Source organism: Carassius carassius, chromosome 21 (assembly GCF_963082965.1).
Source record: "Carassius carassius chromosome 21, fCarCar2.1, whole genome shotgun sequence".
Lineage (NCBI taxonomy): Eukaryota > Metazoa > Chordata > Actinopteri > Cypriniformes > Cyprinidae > Carassius > Carassius carassius.
The window spans coordinates 6,049,093-6,063,890 of record NC_081775.1 but is presented as its reverse complement, the minus strand read 5'-3'; the positions used below and the strand labels follow the sequence as shown (position 1 = coordinate 6,063,890).

General features: G+C 37.6%; 1 protein-coding gene across 1 annotated transcript in view; it reads right to left on the bottom strand.

Annotated features, from left to right (window-relative positions):
* Positions 1-1,080: 1,080 nt before the first annotated feature.
* The window catches only part of LOC132098208 (taste receptor type 1 member 3-like), a 32,523-nt gene continuing 18,805 nt past the window's right edge, over positions 1,081-14,798 (bottom strand). Inside the window, exons 5-9 of the mRNA XM_059504403.1 lie at positions 13,956-14,009; positions 8,227-8,999; positions 7,706-7,918; positions 5,811-5,931; positions 1,081-1,553 (exon numbers count right to left, since the gene is read on the bottom strand). Of these exons, the coding sequence (XP_059360386.1) occupies positions 1,081-1,553; positions 5,811-5,931; positions 7,706-7,918; positions 8,227-8,999; positions 13,956-14,009 (1,634 nt within the window). The remainder of the gene's footprint in view (positions 1,554-5,810; positions 5,932-7,705; positions 7,919-8,226; positions 9,000-13,955; positions 14,010-14,798) is intronic.

The window sequence follows — 14,798 nt, the reverse complement described above, 5'->3', positions numbered from 1 at the left end:
AGTTTCTCGAGGGTCAAGGTAAGGTCAGTATTAACTGTTTCCCACAACTTCTTGTCACTGGCGCCAGGCCACTTCACATACGATCTGTGCCCTGGTAGTCTCCTCTCGACTGCAGGTCTGGGAGGCTGGGTGAGTTCCACTCCTGTTGTTGGTTCCACCTCAGTTGTTACTTCGGTGCTTGAGTTTACATCCTCCATGACAGTCGTACTGGTGCACTGCAAACTATGGTTTGCGTCCAGTTGCTGTGCTTCATTCGACTGATTTGATCGCTTTCGCAGAAAGTGATCAATGCGAGGCCTCTGTCTCTCTATACTCAAACACCCCTTCCTCCCCTGGTGGATCCTCAACCCATGGTGTGATGTAACTTTCCTCCAACCACAGACACATACCTGCATCTGTTTGTGGCCCGCTGTTGCAGCGTAACTTGTGACAGTTGCTGTGGTGTTCTCTTGTGCTGTGCTCTCATTACTCGTAGTCGTTTCCAGTCCAGTCGTTACCATGTTGTCAATCAATGAGTCATCTTTCGCCCCCACTCTCGCAGACTCTAGGGGCATTCTCGTATGTTGCCTTTCTGTAGCTAAAGCGGGTGTTTCCAACATACTGTGAAGCATGGGAAACTACAGAAATTGGAAGCTAACCCATGACTGTCCCAATGGGGTCTATTCCCTCCTGTCAGCCGTCTCTCCGTGCCGCCACAAGGACTTTCCCCTGTTGTCAGCTAATCTTTCTCAGTAGTCACTGGACAAGTCCAGATATTCAGATTCAAAGAACACAGGATAAGATGTTACTATCCTTTGTGCAAGCATTTCCAAGAGTTCATGAACAGAGAGCCTGATGAAATTTGGGGAGCGCATCGTCAGTAGTGTACCTTTGGTTCCTAGGGTGTTTCGGCCTTTCACACTATACACCCTCCCCACAGGCGGCCAGCGACAGGGTGATCAATCCTACGCTTGCGTCCCATACCCAATTAGTCATAGGAGTTGCCTTGTTGTTAATAGCCAACATCCCATGGGACTCTGCATGGCAGGGGCGTCCTCCTCCCTGAGTCAAGCATTCTTGACCGCATACCTCCTGATCCTCTCACTTCGGGGCCCAGCTGGGGTCTTTCCTCTTCATCCAGAGCCATTGACTGCTGCCTTCTGCCGCCTCCGATACAGCTCTGATTGCCGAACGCTGGCTCTGGCCCTTAATTCCCAGGTCTCTAAGCAGTCTGGTTGTAGATGTTGCTACAAAACCTCTGCAGCCCACCTCCACTGGTCGGACTTCTGTGTTCCAGCCATGATGCCGTGCTTCGGCAGCTAGATCGGCATAGCGCAGATGTTTTCGTTCATAAGCCTCATCTACCGAGTCCTTCCAGGGTACTGTGAGCTCAATAATGAAGACCTTCTTTAGCGAAAGGGACCAGAGCACCATGTCAGGTCTTAGGGTGGTGGTTGCGATCTCCGGAGGAAACACAAGTTGCCGACCAATGTCAGCTAGCATTTTCCAGTCGTGGGCCAAGCGCAGCTGGTCTCGCTCTGATGGTGTAGAGCTGCTCTTCTGAGGTTTTGCCCCTTCGTGGACAAAAGTCGTCCGTAAGGGGTGGTATCTGTTGTGCACTTCACTACCTCCTGTATCAGTCTGTCTTGTCAATAAAACCTTGTTATCTCACTGCAATTGGGTCCTCCTTCCCAGATCCATGACATAGTATAGATTTTAAAATATTGCTTATTACTTATAAAGCCCTGAATGGTTTAGCACCTCAGTATTTGAATGAGCTCCTTTTACATTATAATCCTCTACATCCGCTACATTCTCAAAACTCAGGCAATTTGATAATACCTAGAATAACACAATTTTCCTATTTGGCACCTAAACTCTGGAATAACCTACCTAACATTGTTCGGGAGGCAGACACACTCTTGCAGTTTAAATCTAGATTAAAGACCCATTTCTTTAACCTGGCTTACACATAACATACTAATATGCTTTTAATATCCAAATCCATTAAAGGATTTTTAGGCTGCATTAATTAGGTAAACCGGAACCGGGAACACTTCCCATACCACCCGATGTACTTGCTACATCATTAGAAGAATGGCATCTACGCTAATATTAGTCTGTTTCTCTCTTATTCCGAGGTCACCTTAGCCACCAGATCCAGTCTCTATCCAGATCAGAGGGTCACTGCAGTCACCCGGATCCAGTACATATCCAGACCAGATGGTGGATCAGCACCTAGAAAGGACCTCTACATCCCTTAAATACAGCGGAGACCAGGACAACTAGAGCCCCAGATACAGATCCCCTGTAAAGACCTTGTCCCAGATGACCACCAGGACAAGACCACAGGAAACAGATGATTCTTCTGCACAATCTGACTTTGTTGCAGCCTGGAATTGAACTACTGCTTTCGTCTGGTCAGAGGAGAACTGGCCCCCCAACTGAGCCTGGTTTCTCCCAAGTTTTTTTTTTCCATTCTGTCACCAATGGAGTTTCGGTTCCTTGCTGCTGTCACCTCTGGCTTGCTTAGTTGGGGTCACTTCATCTACAGCGATATCGTTGACTTGATTGCAAATAAATACACAGACACTATTTAAACTGAACAGAGATGACATCACTGAGTTCAATGATAAACTGCCTTTAACTGTCATTTTGCATTATTGACACACTGTTTTCCTAATGAATGTTGTTCAGTTGCTTTGACGCAATGTATTTTGTTTAAAGCACTATATAAATAAAGGTCACTTGACTTGACTTGACTTGACACCAAATTATTGAGGCCTTGAAAATGTTCTTTATTACAAGTAAAAAACAAACAAACAAACAAACAACAACAACAACAAAAAACATTTGTGTTTACATTCCATTTAGATTTAAATCTCAAAAATCACAGAGTTTCATAATGCAGATTGATCCCCAGAATAGATCCCCATTCTCTGCCTTTGTGTTTATGTAATATAATAATAAAGAATCTAAGCCAGGTTTTAAACAAAGTTTGAGTCAGGCTAATGCTGCATCCTCATTTATACTATGCCCTAAAATTAAGTCTTTTTGTGAAGATAAAGTACATACATTTTAGTATGTAGCAGAATAGTAGGCAAGCTTTGGGACATAGTACTTTGTCATTATTTTGTCTTTAATGGATTCTCTGTTGCTTAGTTACGTGAATCATGTATTATACCGTTTAAACTGCACTGTCAGTCACCTTGTTAAATATCATCATAACATTTTACATATTTTGCGTAATTAAATTTATTACCATATTGGAGTGAAATCAACAGGCATGTTGATCTGCCAGTCACATGTGTCAATCCGATAACTAAATTCATATGTTTGGATAATGATGCATTTAAGTTAATGATCAAATGTATTAATAATAAAGTTCAAAGTGTAAATATTTTTTCAACAGGTTAGATATTGCTCATTTATCAATCAAACCCCCTTTATCTAATAGATTTTAAACACTTTTTATGCGTGTTTGTAGTTCTAATCAAATCCTCATCCACCACACAATGTGTTGTGGGCAATATTAGCCACAGCGTTATGTCAGAGTCTAAGTCCTACTAATGGTTTGGGTATAATTCTGAATAGATGTTTGAAAGTATGCAGGAGTATTTTTTTGAGGTTGGAATATTATAATGTAAGATTTTGGTATGAAATAACTAAAGAGAATTCCGTTTATACTGGATATCTGGGCAATTGCATTTAAAATGATGATGTATTTGCTTTTGGTAGTGAGGTATGCTGTAAAATATGCAATCCAGGTCAGATAGTACAAAAGGAGACTGAATGTTATTGATTTGGCCTCATTGTAATTTTTGGGCAGGTCTCTTCCCATATATGAAAACAATAGACACAGGAAACCAAGAAACCAACTTATTAACACAACTATGGTAAATGTTATAGTGTTCCCCATTTCACAGATGAGCATAAGTTGATCTTTATAAGTCCATGTGTCTGCGACGAGTTTGACAGGATCGAGAGTCATCCATATCACACAAGAAATTAAATGAAGGAAAGAAGAAAATGCAATGAAGAGCCACTGGCCATTGTGTTTTACCCAAAGGCTGTGTGCTTTAGGGAACTGAGCAGCCATTTTAAAAACACAAACAATTTGAAAGGAACGGACAGTCAAACAGGAAATACAGACAGTAAAGAAAAATTCAAATATGGAATTTCTTAGGAGGCAAAATATAAATGTAGGTTTTCCAAAGAAAAAGAACACACTTATGCTAGACAAAATCAAACTGGTCAGCATGAGGAAACACATGCTGCCACCAGCAGACTTTACCACTGGTGTGTCATAATAGTAGGCGAAAATGCAAAATATGGCACTAAGGAGAATAATTAGGCATGCGGCAGAAAACATGATAGCAATGGATGGAATTTCTGTGAGCTGAGGATAGAGAACAGAACGTGTATTACATGCCATACTGCCCTCTTCAGACCATTCACTCTCTGCACATGGAAAACAGGTATAAAGGTCCCCTGAAGAAAAAAAAAAAAAAACAGTAAAATATTTTTAATGTCTAGTAGTTGTATTTTTTTTCTAAAAAGTAACTGGATGTGGGACAATATCTTCTTTTGGGTTCTGCATAAAACATAAATGCCTATTTATACAGTACCTTGTGAAAGTATTCATTTTTTTTAATTACTTTTTTTCCCCACATCAATCTACACTCCATACACCATAATGGTAAACCAATAAAAAAAACTGGTTATTAACATCTTTGCTAATTTATTCAAATTAAAAAACTAAAATGATTCCATTGCACAAGTATTCATACTCTTATCTTGGGCAGTTGAAATTTAGGTCAGGGAGATTCATATTGCTTGTAGATGTTACTACACTTGAGTGAAGTTAACCTGTTGCAAATTCAATTGAATGGGTATAATTTGGAAAGGCACTCTTCTTAATAAAAGGTCTAACAGCTGATAATGCATATCAGAGCAAAAACCAAGCCCTGAGGTGAAAATTGCCTGTAGAGCTCAGAAACATGTTTGCATTAAGCCACACATCTGGGGAAGAGTTCAGAAAAAAAAATCTGCTTCATTCAAAAATTCGACTCTTCCTAGAACTGGCCTCCTTGGTCATTCTTGTTGACATCCATGATTATATATGCAGATGGGAGAAATCTAACAAAGGACACACATCCCTGCAGTACTCCACCAATGTGTGCTTTATGGCAGTGTGGCCAAACTCAATCCTCTCCTTATGGTAGACACATGAAACACACTTAGAATTAGCAAAAAAAAAAACACCTTAAGGACCCTCAAGGACTCTGAGAAACAAGATTGTCTGGTCTGGTGAACCTCAGTTCCAAACATCATGTTTGAAGGAAACCAAGCACTGCTCATCACCTGCAGAATACTATCCCAATAGTAAAGTGTGCTGGTAGTAGACTTATGCTGTGGGGCTGTTTTTCAGTGGCAGCGACTGAGGCACTCGTCAGAAGAAAAGCTGTCCTTGAGTTGCCCAGCCACAGCCTGGGATTGAACCCTTTCAAATATTTCTGGAGAAACCTGAAAATGTGCATCTGCCCCCATTCAAACTGACAGAGCCTGAGAGGGGAAGAGGTGAGGTGAATAATGGCAGATAATTGCCAAATGCTGATGAGCAAAGCTTGAAAAAAAAAACATGAGACTGTAAAGGTGCTTCAGCTAAATATTTATGCAATGTACTTATTTCAGTTTTTATAAATTTACTAAGATGTGACAGTTCAGTTTTTGCTATACTTTCGCAAGGCACTGTACATGATGACAGTTAAAAATTTTAGGTAGACTATCTTTATCTTAAATTGTCATCAATCTCTGCTTATGGTACTTACGAGAAAAATCCACATAGCTGTTGGATGGGCATTTTTTACAGGAAAAACAGCAACTATGAAAACCTTCAGTTTGCCTTGAATATCCCGCCTTACACTCAATAGAGCAGTTTGAGAATATAACCTTTAAAGAACAAGTAAATGTGTAATTACAGTTAGTTCCCTTTCAAAATGGAAATTTACTACAATGAACGTGAACACCATGACACGCTTTTTTGTCTTCAGGTGCCAATTGTTTGTAGTGTGCATCATTGAAGATAATGGAAAATTCAAGCAAAAAAGTTATACTCTCGTAAATTTGAAACATTGAGCCTGTTTTCACCTGGTCACTTCATGTGTTTTCTCTGATCTGAAAGCTATCCGATTGTCAAAAGAACAGGTGAAAATGCCCTCCAAAACACTTTCAAGATGCATTTAAATCAGATCACCTCCTGAAGTGGTTTGATTGATCGGATTTAAATTCCATGGCTGCATTCCAGACTAAACTAGACAAGTATAAATGCATATGGTTGTTAAAACCACATATGCAAATTTTTTCCTTCCAAAATATTAAAATAATGAATGTGTGAGAATGTTTTATAGGCTATATGGCATGTTATAGTCAGATATGACAGTGCCATTGTAACACGCATCACCATGGATGAGTAGCAGAGTATCTCTTCTTCAAGCCAATATGCAAAGCACAACAAATAAGACTGAAAGTAAGTTGCAGGCACTTAGCACACTTCATTAAAAATATCGAGACTGCTAATGCCACGCTCTCTCCTGTTGGGGTATTTGATCTTGAAATTAGCTGATAATGAATAACATAAAATGCAGCGCATATCTCTTACTTTCGTTGGTGTGAACTCCATTAAATTGAAGACCAGATTTATTTACATCTTAAGGGAAAACACATTTATGTGGCCAAGTGTAATTGGAAACGTTTTATCAAATAGAATTAAATGTCCAGGTGTAAATAGGCCCATTAGGACACCCAGTATCAGTGCATTGTTTGCTTGCAAACAAAGCACATGCATTCAGTACTCTAGGATGTTCAATGTGCTCATTGTGACCAGGGCTACATTTCCCAAAAGCATTGTAAGCTTAAGTTGATCATAGCCCCATTGGTATCAATGGATGATGTACTTAAGCTTACAATGCTTTAGTGAAGTGCAGCCCAGCACAGTTTAAGGAAGTTCTGGCCTTCTTCTCGAGGAATAAATGACAAATGCCTGCACTCCCCGGTTCAGGTCCCACTTTTGCTGAAGTAGTTCAGAGACTTAGATCATGGGGATTGCAGATCAAACTGGCTGAAGATTTTCAAAGAGGTGTATCCCTTTTTCAGCCCTCAACTGCCAGTTCAAGAAATCTGCTGGATCAGGAAGACCAGTCTCTGGCATATTCTGATCCAGCAGAGAGCATTTTGCTGGCGCCATCTAGCTCTGAGACTAAAAAAGTACCAGTTACCAGGTACAGTAACCTGTGGAAAACCCCCCAAAAGTTAACTGTACTGAGCCGTACCATGCAGTGGAAAAGTGCCAAAAGACTATATACAGTATGGCCAACATGGGACTGCTATGGTATTTCACATGGGATGCACCCATAGGGTTGATGCATTTCTGGCTCGGGCAGAGTCAGTGCTATGCATGTTATGATTTTGCATATTTACAGAAAGGAGGAATTCTCTCAGCATGTAGTAGTGGGTAATGATACCCCACAGTGTCACCTTCATTTAATAGCCCATATGAACTCTGAGCAGAACAGCAAACTTCATTAATCATTCACAATTCAGTTGATTTGCTAAAGTAGAAATCTGTTAATTGTCCTTTATATGGAGAAATTAGCAAAACTGGTTGAGAGAAAAAAAACTGTAAAGCTAAATGTTTGTATAAAGGTTTAACAAAAAGATGACTTACAGAACCATTGTTATGCCATGGCATGAGAGAGTTGTCGATACTAAAAGTAATTTCAGGATGAGTATCATATGTGCCAACCATCTCAAACTGTGGAGGATTCACATCAGTGCGCCAGAGCACAACTGCATAACTGATCGTTGGATCATAATGGTCATTGTATTTCACCTGACGGCCATTGAGTGGAAAATCCAAATTACTTATCTCTTTAAGAAGCTGTTGTGAGGTGTGTTCAAATAAAAAAAGACAAATTACTTATAAATAATAATAACAATCATCATCATTTATTATTATTATTATTATTATTATTATTATTATTGTTATTATTGTATTACTATAAAATTAATAACATTTATATTCTGTTTTATTAAAGTTACATAATTAAACAATACTACAATATATAGTATCTAATTTATTTTGTAAAAAAAATATGATTATTCATTATTTAATTAATTAAAACATTAATTCAATAATGTAATTTTAAAAATAATTTGCTTGTCATTGATTCAGATAAATTCACTTACCATGTATGGCTTGGCCATTGTGTTTCTGTGGCATTCATTCATGTCGCACTGCAGAACCTTATGTAACGCATGAGCTATGGTATATATGGCAGCATAGATGGCAAAAGAGAATGTGGGATTTTCATTTATGATCTCCTCTGCAGTCAACAAAGAGCAGTAATCACAAACTTGATTACATGTCTTTCTCATCCCCAGGATGCCAGTCTCAGCTCTATAATTATGGCCAATATCAGTTATTCGACTGATTTTATATACAAATTCATTGAATCCAGGCAATGACAACAGTCTCTCTGTAATGCCAATGATTGTGCCAATTTTTCCAATTCCTAGCTCTCTTGGAAGCTGCTGATTCATAGCCCATGCTTGACTTGCAATCCATACTTTGTCTTGGATGTTGTTTGCAATGGCTGCTTTGATAATTTTGCTTGCATATTGTGGCAAAGCAAAAACAACAATGACATTAATTTTGAGCTTATCAATCTTTTTAAGTGTTAGACCATAGTTTGCATTTAGACTTAGACCATCTTGATAGGCCAAACAAATGCCAGTATTGTTTATATACTTGTTAAATAGCTTTAGTCCATCTGAACTGTAATCATCTTGGCTACCAAGAAAGGCGACCCAGTTCCATCCAAACCACCGTATGATGTGAATAATCATCTCTATCAGGTCTTTGTTGCTAGGGATTGTTCTCACAAAAGAAGGATACAGGCGTTTATCGCTTAATGCATAGCTAGTAGCTCCATAGTTCACCTTTAAAAGAGAAGTAAAGACTCATATATAGCAACCTGATAATCCTGAACAAAAAGGTTGGAAGTATATGTTTCATTATTTAAACTTTATAAAAAGAAACAATTTACCAATGGTATAAGGTCCATTGTGATCAGTGGTGCGATATTAATAGTTTTTGAGCTTCCATATGGTCCTGTTAAAGCAATCACTTTAGGCTGATAGTTGTTGAGTATTTCTTTAGGTCTTATTGAGCCATTCTTGGAGATTAAATTTAAGACTGTATTTAAATTCTTTATATTAGAACAGTGGTCAAAAATTTCATAGCCCAGAGACACATTGGGCAGAAGAGTTGTTGAGTTATTAATCTCTTCAACAGCAAATCTCATTACTTGCAACATCTGATATCCAGATTTTGAGGAACCGTGCCTTAAAACATCAGTGAGTAAGTTAATAGCATGCAATTGAATATTCAGTTTAGAAATGTGACTTGATTCACATGGAAATGCTGCTTTGATTTACATTACTGTGTACTGATAACCCTAGAATGGTAAAAGGTCCTTGCTTACCTGAAACATTCAGTGGATTCTGTGGAAAACAGGGTTGTTTCATGTTCTATTTCATGTAAAGGGAAAAGGCCACCCAATAAGTAATCTCCTTCTAAGGTGAATTTAGAAGTTGACCAAGAAACTTTGAAAAATAAACAATCAGTAAAGCCTACAAGCAAAATGTATATGTTACTGAGAAGCATTGTTTATGATGGGTCGTTGGTCCTGAAAAAAGGATGTGCCGTGGCTAGCCATTTAAAAGCAGTCAGGCTTATATTCTAAACTTAATTTTCTTAAAACACATTTCAATTTGCTTAAACCACTATATTCAATGATACATAAGTCTATTTCCATATCTAAACTCTCAAAGCATATGTCAATCAGTTAATAAATAGAGCATTAAACCACAAATGTCTCCTCATATACTGATTATATATTTGTGTGTGTATATATATATATATATATATATATATGTGTGTGTATATATATATATATACACACACACACACACACACACACACTTACTTTCAAAATAAAACTCTTGCGAAACAAAGGGTAACCTCCTAAACTCTCAGCAGGGTTTTTTTTTTGTTTTTTAAATTGGATTAAAGTTTTACAGAATAGGTGAAAAAAGAAAGTTTGCTATGTGCATAATACATAAAATGTTACACGTTTACAATTTATACATATTTTTTGATTAAAAAAAACTGAGAATGCTGTGGTTGCAGAGAAAATTTAACATGCTGCAACTGAAGAAAACACATGCAAATATAAAATAGGGAATCTTCATCGGTTTGACAACACATGCTAAACACTAAACAAGTTTATGTGTATCTGAGCATTTCAGTATATTACAATTATATATTCAGGAATAATTTTGGTAACACTTTCTATGAAGCCTGTATTTCTAGTACATTATAAGGGTATTCTGAAGGCATTATAATGAATGCATAACACATTATAAAAAAACTTAAATATAAAAAATATATTTACCAGTTTTAATATATTATAATATTTACTTATTTATGGTTATAGCTTTTAAGAGTATGATGATTTATAACACAATGAACATGTTGCATCAACTTTTACAATGGATTATACTTCTCATAGTTATAATATATTATAAGTCTCATATCTTGCCATTTTTCTGATGCACTTAAAGCGATCAAAGATCACTCATAAGTACTAATAATAATAATAATAATAATAATAATAACAACGGTAACACTTTAGAATAGGTAACACCTATTAGTTGCTTATTAGCATGCATATTACTAGAATACTAGCCATGTATTAATGCTAATTAAGCACATATCAATGCCTTCTTCTACTTGACCTTATTCTACATCCCTAATCTTACCCAATACCTAAACCGAACAACTACCTTACTAACTATTAATAAGCAGCAAATTAAGAATTTATTGAGAGAAATGTCTTAGTAATTAGTTAACAAGTGTTACCTATTCTAAAGTGTTACTATTACCATAATAACTTTTTTTTTTAAACTCAAACGGCTATAAGATCAGATATCAAATCAGATGAATGTGTAATATGACACATTTGATTTTAACTATTTTTTTTGTAATATCAGTTTGATTATTTTGATGGTACCCTTTAGACAGCTGTTAAGTAACTCTGCAACTACATATCAACTAGGGGTCATTAGAGTATTAGTTTGTCTGCTACTGTAAATATATGTTTTTGATGTGTTTATATTTTGATGGTCAACCAACAGATACACTGACTATAAGTGTCTTTGCAAGTATGTCAACTTATTCTACCATACTATATTCTACCATTCTTGAGCATACTAATGCTCTAATGAGAGTTAGTTGGCAAGTAGTTGCAAAGTCGCTCATAGTCGATTGATTAAGGGGACCATCAAAATAAAATCTAACCATACAAAACATTGCATTTTTTTCAGTTGGAGTATTAAGCTCACATCAATAAATTAACATTAGCTCCACAGGAAAGACTCAAATAACACTCAACATCTAACCACTCACAAGCTCTAGTAAGATACTGTGCAGATCTTAAACAATGTCAAGACATGATACAGTCTATTATACTGTAAATGAAGTAGATTTAATATGGTGTTCACTGTGTGTTATAAATAATCATACTCTTAAACTTATAACCACAAATACGTAAGTATTATGATGTATTATATTTGTTGGTATTATTATTCATGAGTTGAATGAACAAGATTTTTTATAATGCATTATGCATTCATTATAATGCCTTAAGAATACCCTTATAATGCATCATAAATATGGGCTTCATAGAAAGTGTTACCATATTTATTTATTTATTTATTTGTGGGGTTAAGCTGGATTTACTATATCTTATCTGATCGAAACGCCTCACAGCTCCGTGGACCAGCACTAGAAATATAGCTGGCCTTCCGTTGAAGCTGTCATTTTCCATTTGATCATAACTTTGACTGATGTGTGTCATCAGCCAATCAAATTTTGATGTGTAATGACAGAATGCCCCAGAGGGCCCAGCGATATTTTGTTGTTTGCCCGGGGCTTGCAGTCAGCATGTCACAGCTTTATGCCCTCACATGCTTGATTGTGACAATCCCAGTGTCCACCGCATCAGTTGAGTGATCTTTCTCAGCTCTCAAGCACACGTAAAAAAACATATTCACGGAATACAACCAGAGAAACACGACTCTCTACACTGGCTTCTATTACCATAGAGAAGCAGCTGCTCATTTATCTTAAGCAGGAAGCACAACTGCATGAGGAGGTCATTGAACGTTTCGTCAGAAAGAATCGGAGGATGGATTTCATTTACAAGTAATGGGTGAGTGTTATGTCTTACTGTTTTAGAGAGATACAGATATTGTGGTATTTTATACAGCATTTTATAATGGTTGTATCTGATTGGTATTGGTAGAGTTTGGGCAGTAGATGGTGATGCTGTGGTGATGTGTCTGTATAGCTGTTATAATGCATAGCGGTGTGATGATGTGTGCTGTGGTTGAAGATTAACGGTTTCATTGGTGTTATGCACTAGTGCATATAGTGCATGACTGTATTTTGTATGTATCAGTGTGTGTGTGGTGTTATGGCGCCGCTGGTGGGGTGGGGGGTGGTTGGAGATCGTTACTGAAGGCCCCACGGTACGCTACTGAGTATATTACATTATTGAGTTGAGCTTCACAGAGAAAAAAGGGCCTACCTGTGCAGCAAGGTGAAGAAAGGAGTCCAGAGGGCCAAGGAGACTGTGAGGCAGCACACACTTTTCCTAATCCTCAGTTGCCCATTGTTGACCAGCAAGATCAGGGAAAGTCACAAATGAACCCCTGGTCTCTGATGGACATCCTGTGACTCCAGCCCAATGGAGGAGTTTAAATCAGGCTGGGGATAGTGTAGGCCTGCCTCTATCTTGAATGCCCAGGGGTCAAATATGAGATGATTTCAAAGATGCAAGATCTTGTAATCATGTTAACTGATCTCTGGTCAATTTTCAGATTGAATTTAAATATCTGGATTAAATTGTCTGAGATTACTCTGCATTCTTGTGTGCATTGGAAAAGACAGATATATCGCTATTCAAAACCATGAACCGCATTATTTTTAACTTAATCTCTGTTTCAAAAAAAAAGTAGCAGTGCCTTGGGCAGACTTTAAGTATCATCTCTTCTTAAAAAGATCCAATCTATTCCTGTTTACAAGAAATAAGCCTGCTCCCAAGCAGGTTTGAGTTTATTGACCTGTTGCTCTGACATCAATAGCACAGAAAATCTGAGTGACGCTGATGATGTGGAGCACTTTCTCATCACCTTTGAGTGGATTTGTTGTTGCTTGCAGATAAAATAAACTGGACTGGATCTGACAGTCAGAGGCGTCATGCACATTCAAAGTGATTTTTGAGACGTGGATTTTAAGGACTAAACCGTACCAGGGGTATGTTCAGGATAACACTTAGTCAGAGGTGTCAAGTAACGAAGTACAAATACTTTGTTACATTACTTAAGTAGAAATTTTGGGTATCTATACTTTACTTGAGTAATTATTTTTCAGCCGACTTTTTACTTCTACTCCTTACATTTTCACGCAAGTATCTGTACTTTCTACTCCTTACATTTTAAAAATAGCTTCGTTACTGCTATTTCATTTCGGCTTGTTTTCATTCCGGCTTGTCATCATTAAAAAAAAAAAAAAAAAACCTATCCAAATAAATCGCCCCATCCGGATGGAGTGAATTTGATTGTGGTTGGATGAGAATAAACAAATACCATTCTGACACCCTATTGGTTTGTACGCGATCCATCGCACCTACACATGACACAAATCACATCACACCCCAGCCAGGACATAGCCAAAGTTGGGTTTGTTTATCAAAAATATATTTTTCTTAAAAGTAGGGTTGGGTATGGAACCGGTATCCGATCGCCTCAGAGTCAGTCCCCTTAAATTTCAAATCAAACCGGCGTCAGACCGGTTTCCTCTCGCTCTTCAATCCGCAGACCGTGGCGGAGCAGCGGCAAGCGCACTTAAACACAAACAGAGGACACAAGGTATGTGTTTATCGAAAGATTGTTAGAATATCCGTATCTGTGCAGTTCTTTGTCATAAATACAGTTTACAAAAGGTCACGAGGGAGCAGTCATTTCCAAACATTCATTTTGCCGTTGTCAGACTGCTTGTGCATTCAAAATCGCACTAGATTATTATTAAAATGAATGGCAAACTGATATTTCCTTCTGACACACTACAGCAAAAGATAAATAAATGGCTTAAAACCCTTTTTGGGGTGAAAATACTAATGTGCCTAAGACTTTTGCACAGTACTGTACTTTACAAACAACATTGTTGCTACTTTATAAAGAATGACCATACAGTAATTCACAGAAGTGATTAAAGACGGTGACAGACAGCACTCATCTTAACTAAATATCAGAGAGATTGACAGGGATACAGTAGAAAAATTATGTGTGGTTTTGTATTAAATAATGACCCAGATTGTGGAATACGTGAAATACATTTATTAGCTTTAGATTAAGGGAAGCATGACTTGAGAAATGAGAGCATCCAAGGAGCGTGGGTAATTATTTTAAATATTTTTAATGTTCTTTAATGTTATCCATAGTTTTTTTGTGGTTCTTTTTTTTAAGTATCGGTTCAGGCACCGTTTAGGCGCTGGTACCATTAAAAAAATATCGAAAAGGCACTGGACCCTACTTAAAAGTGATTATTTCTCACTGGCTCATTTACCAAATGGGTGCTTTCTGTTCGTCCTCCGCAAATTAAGCTACTGTAGGTAGTTCGGTAGCGAGACGTT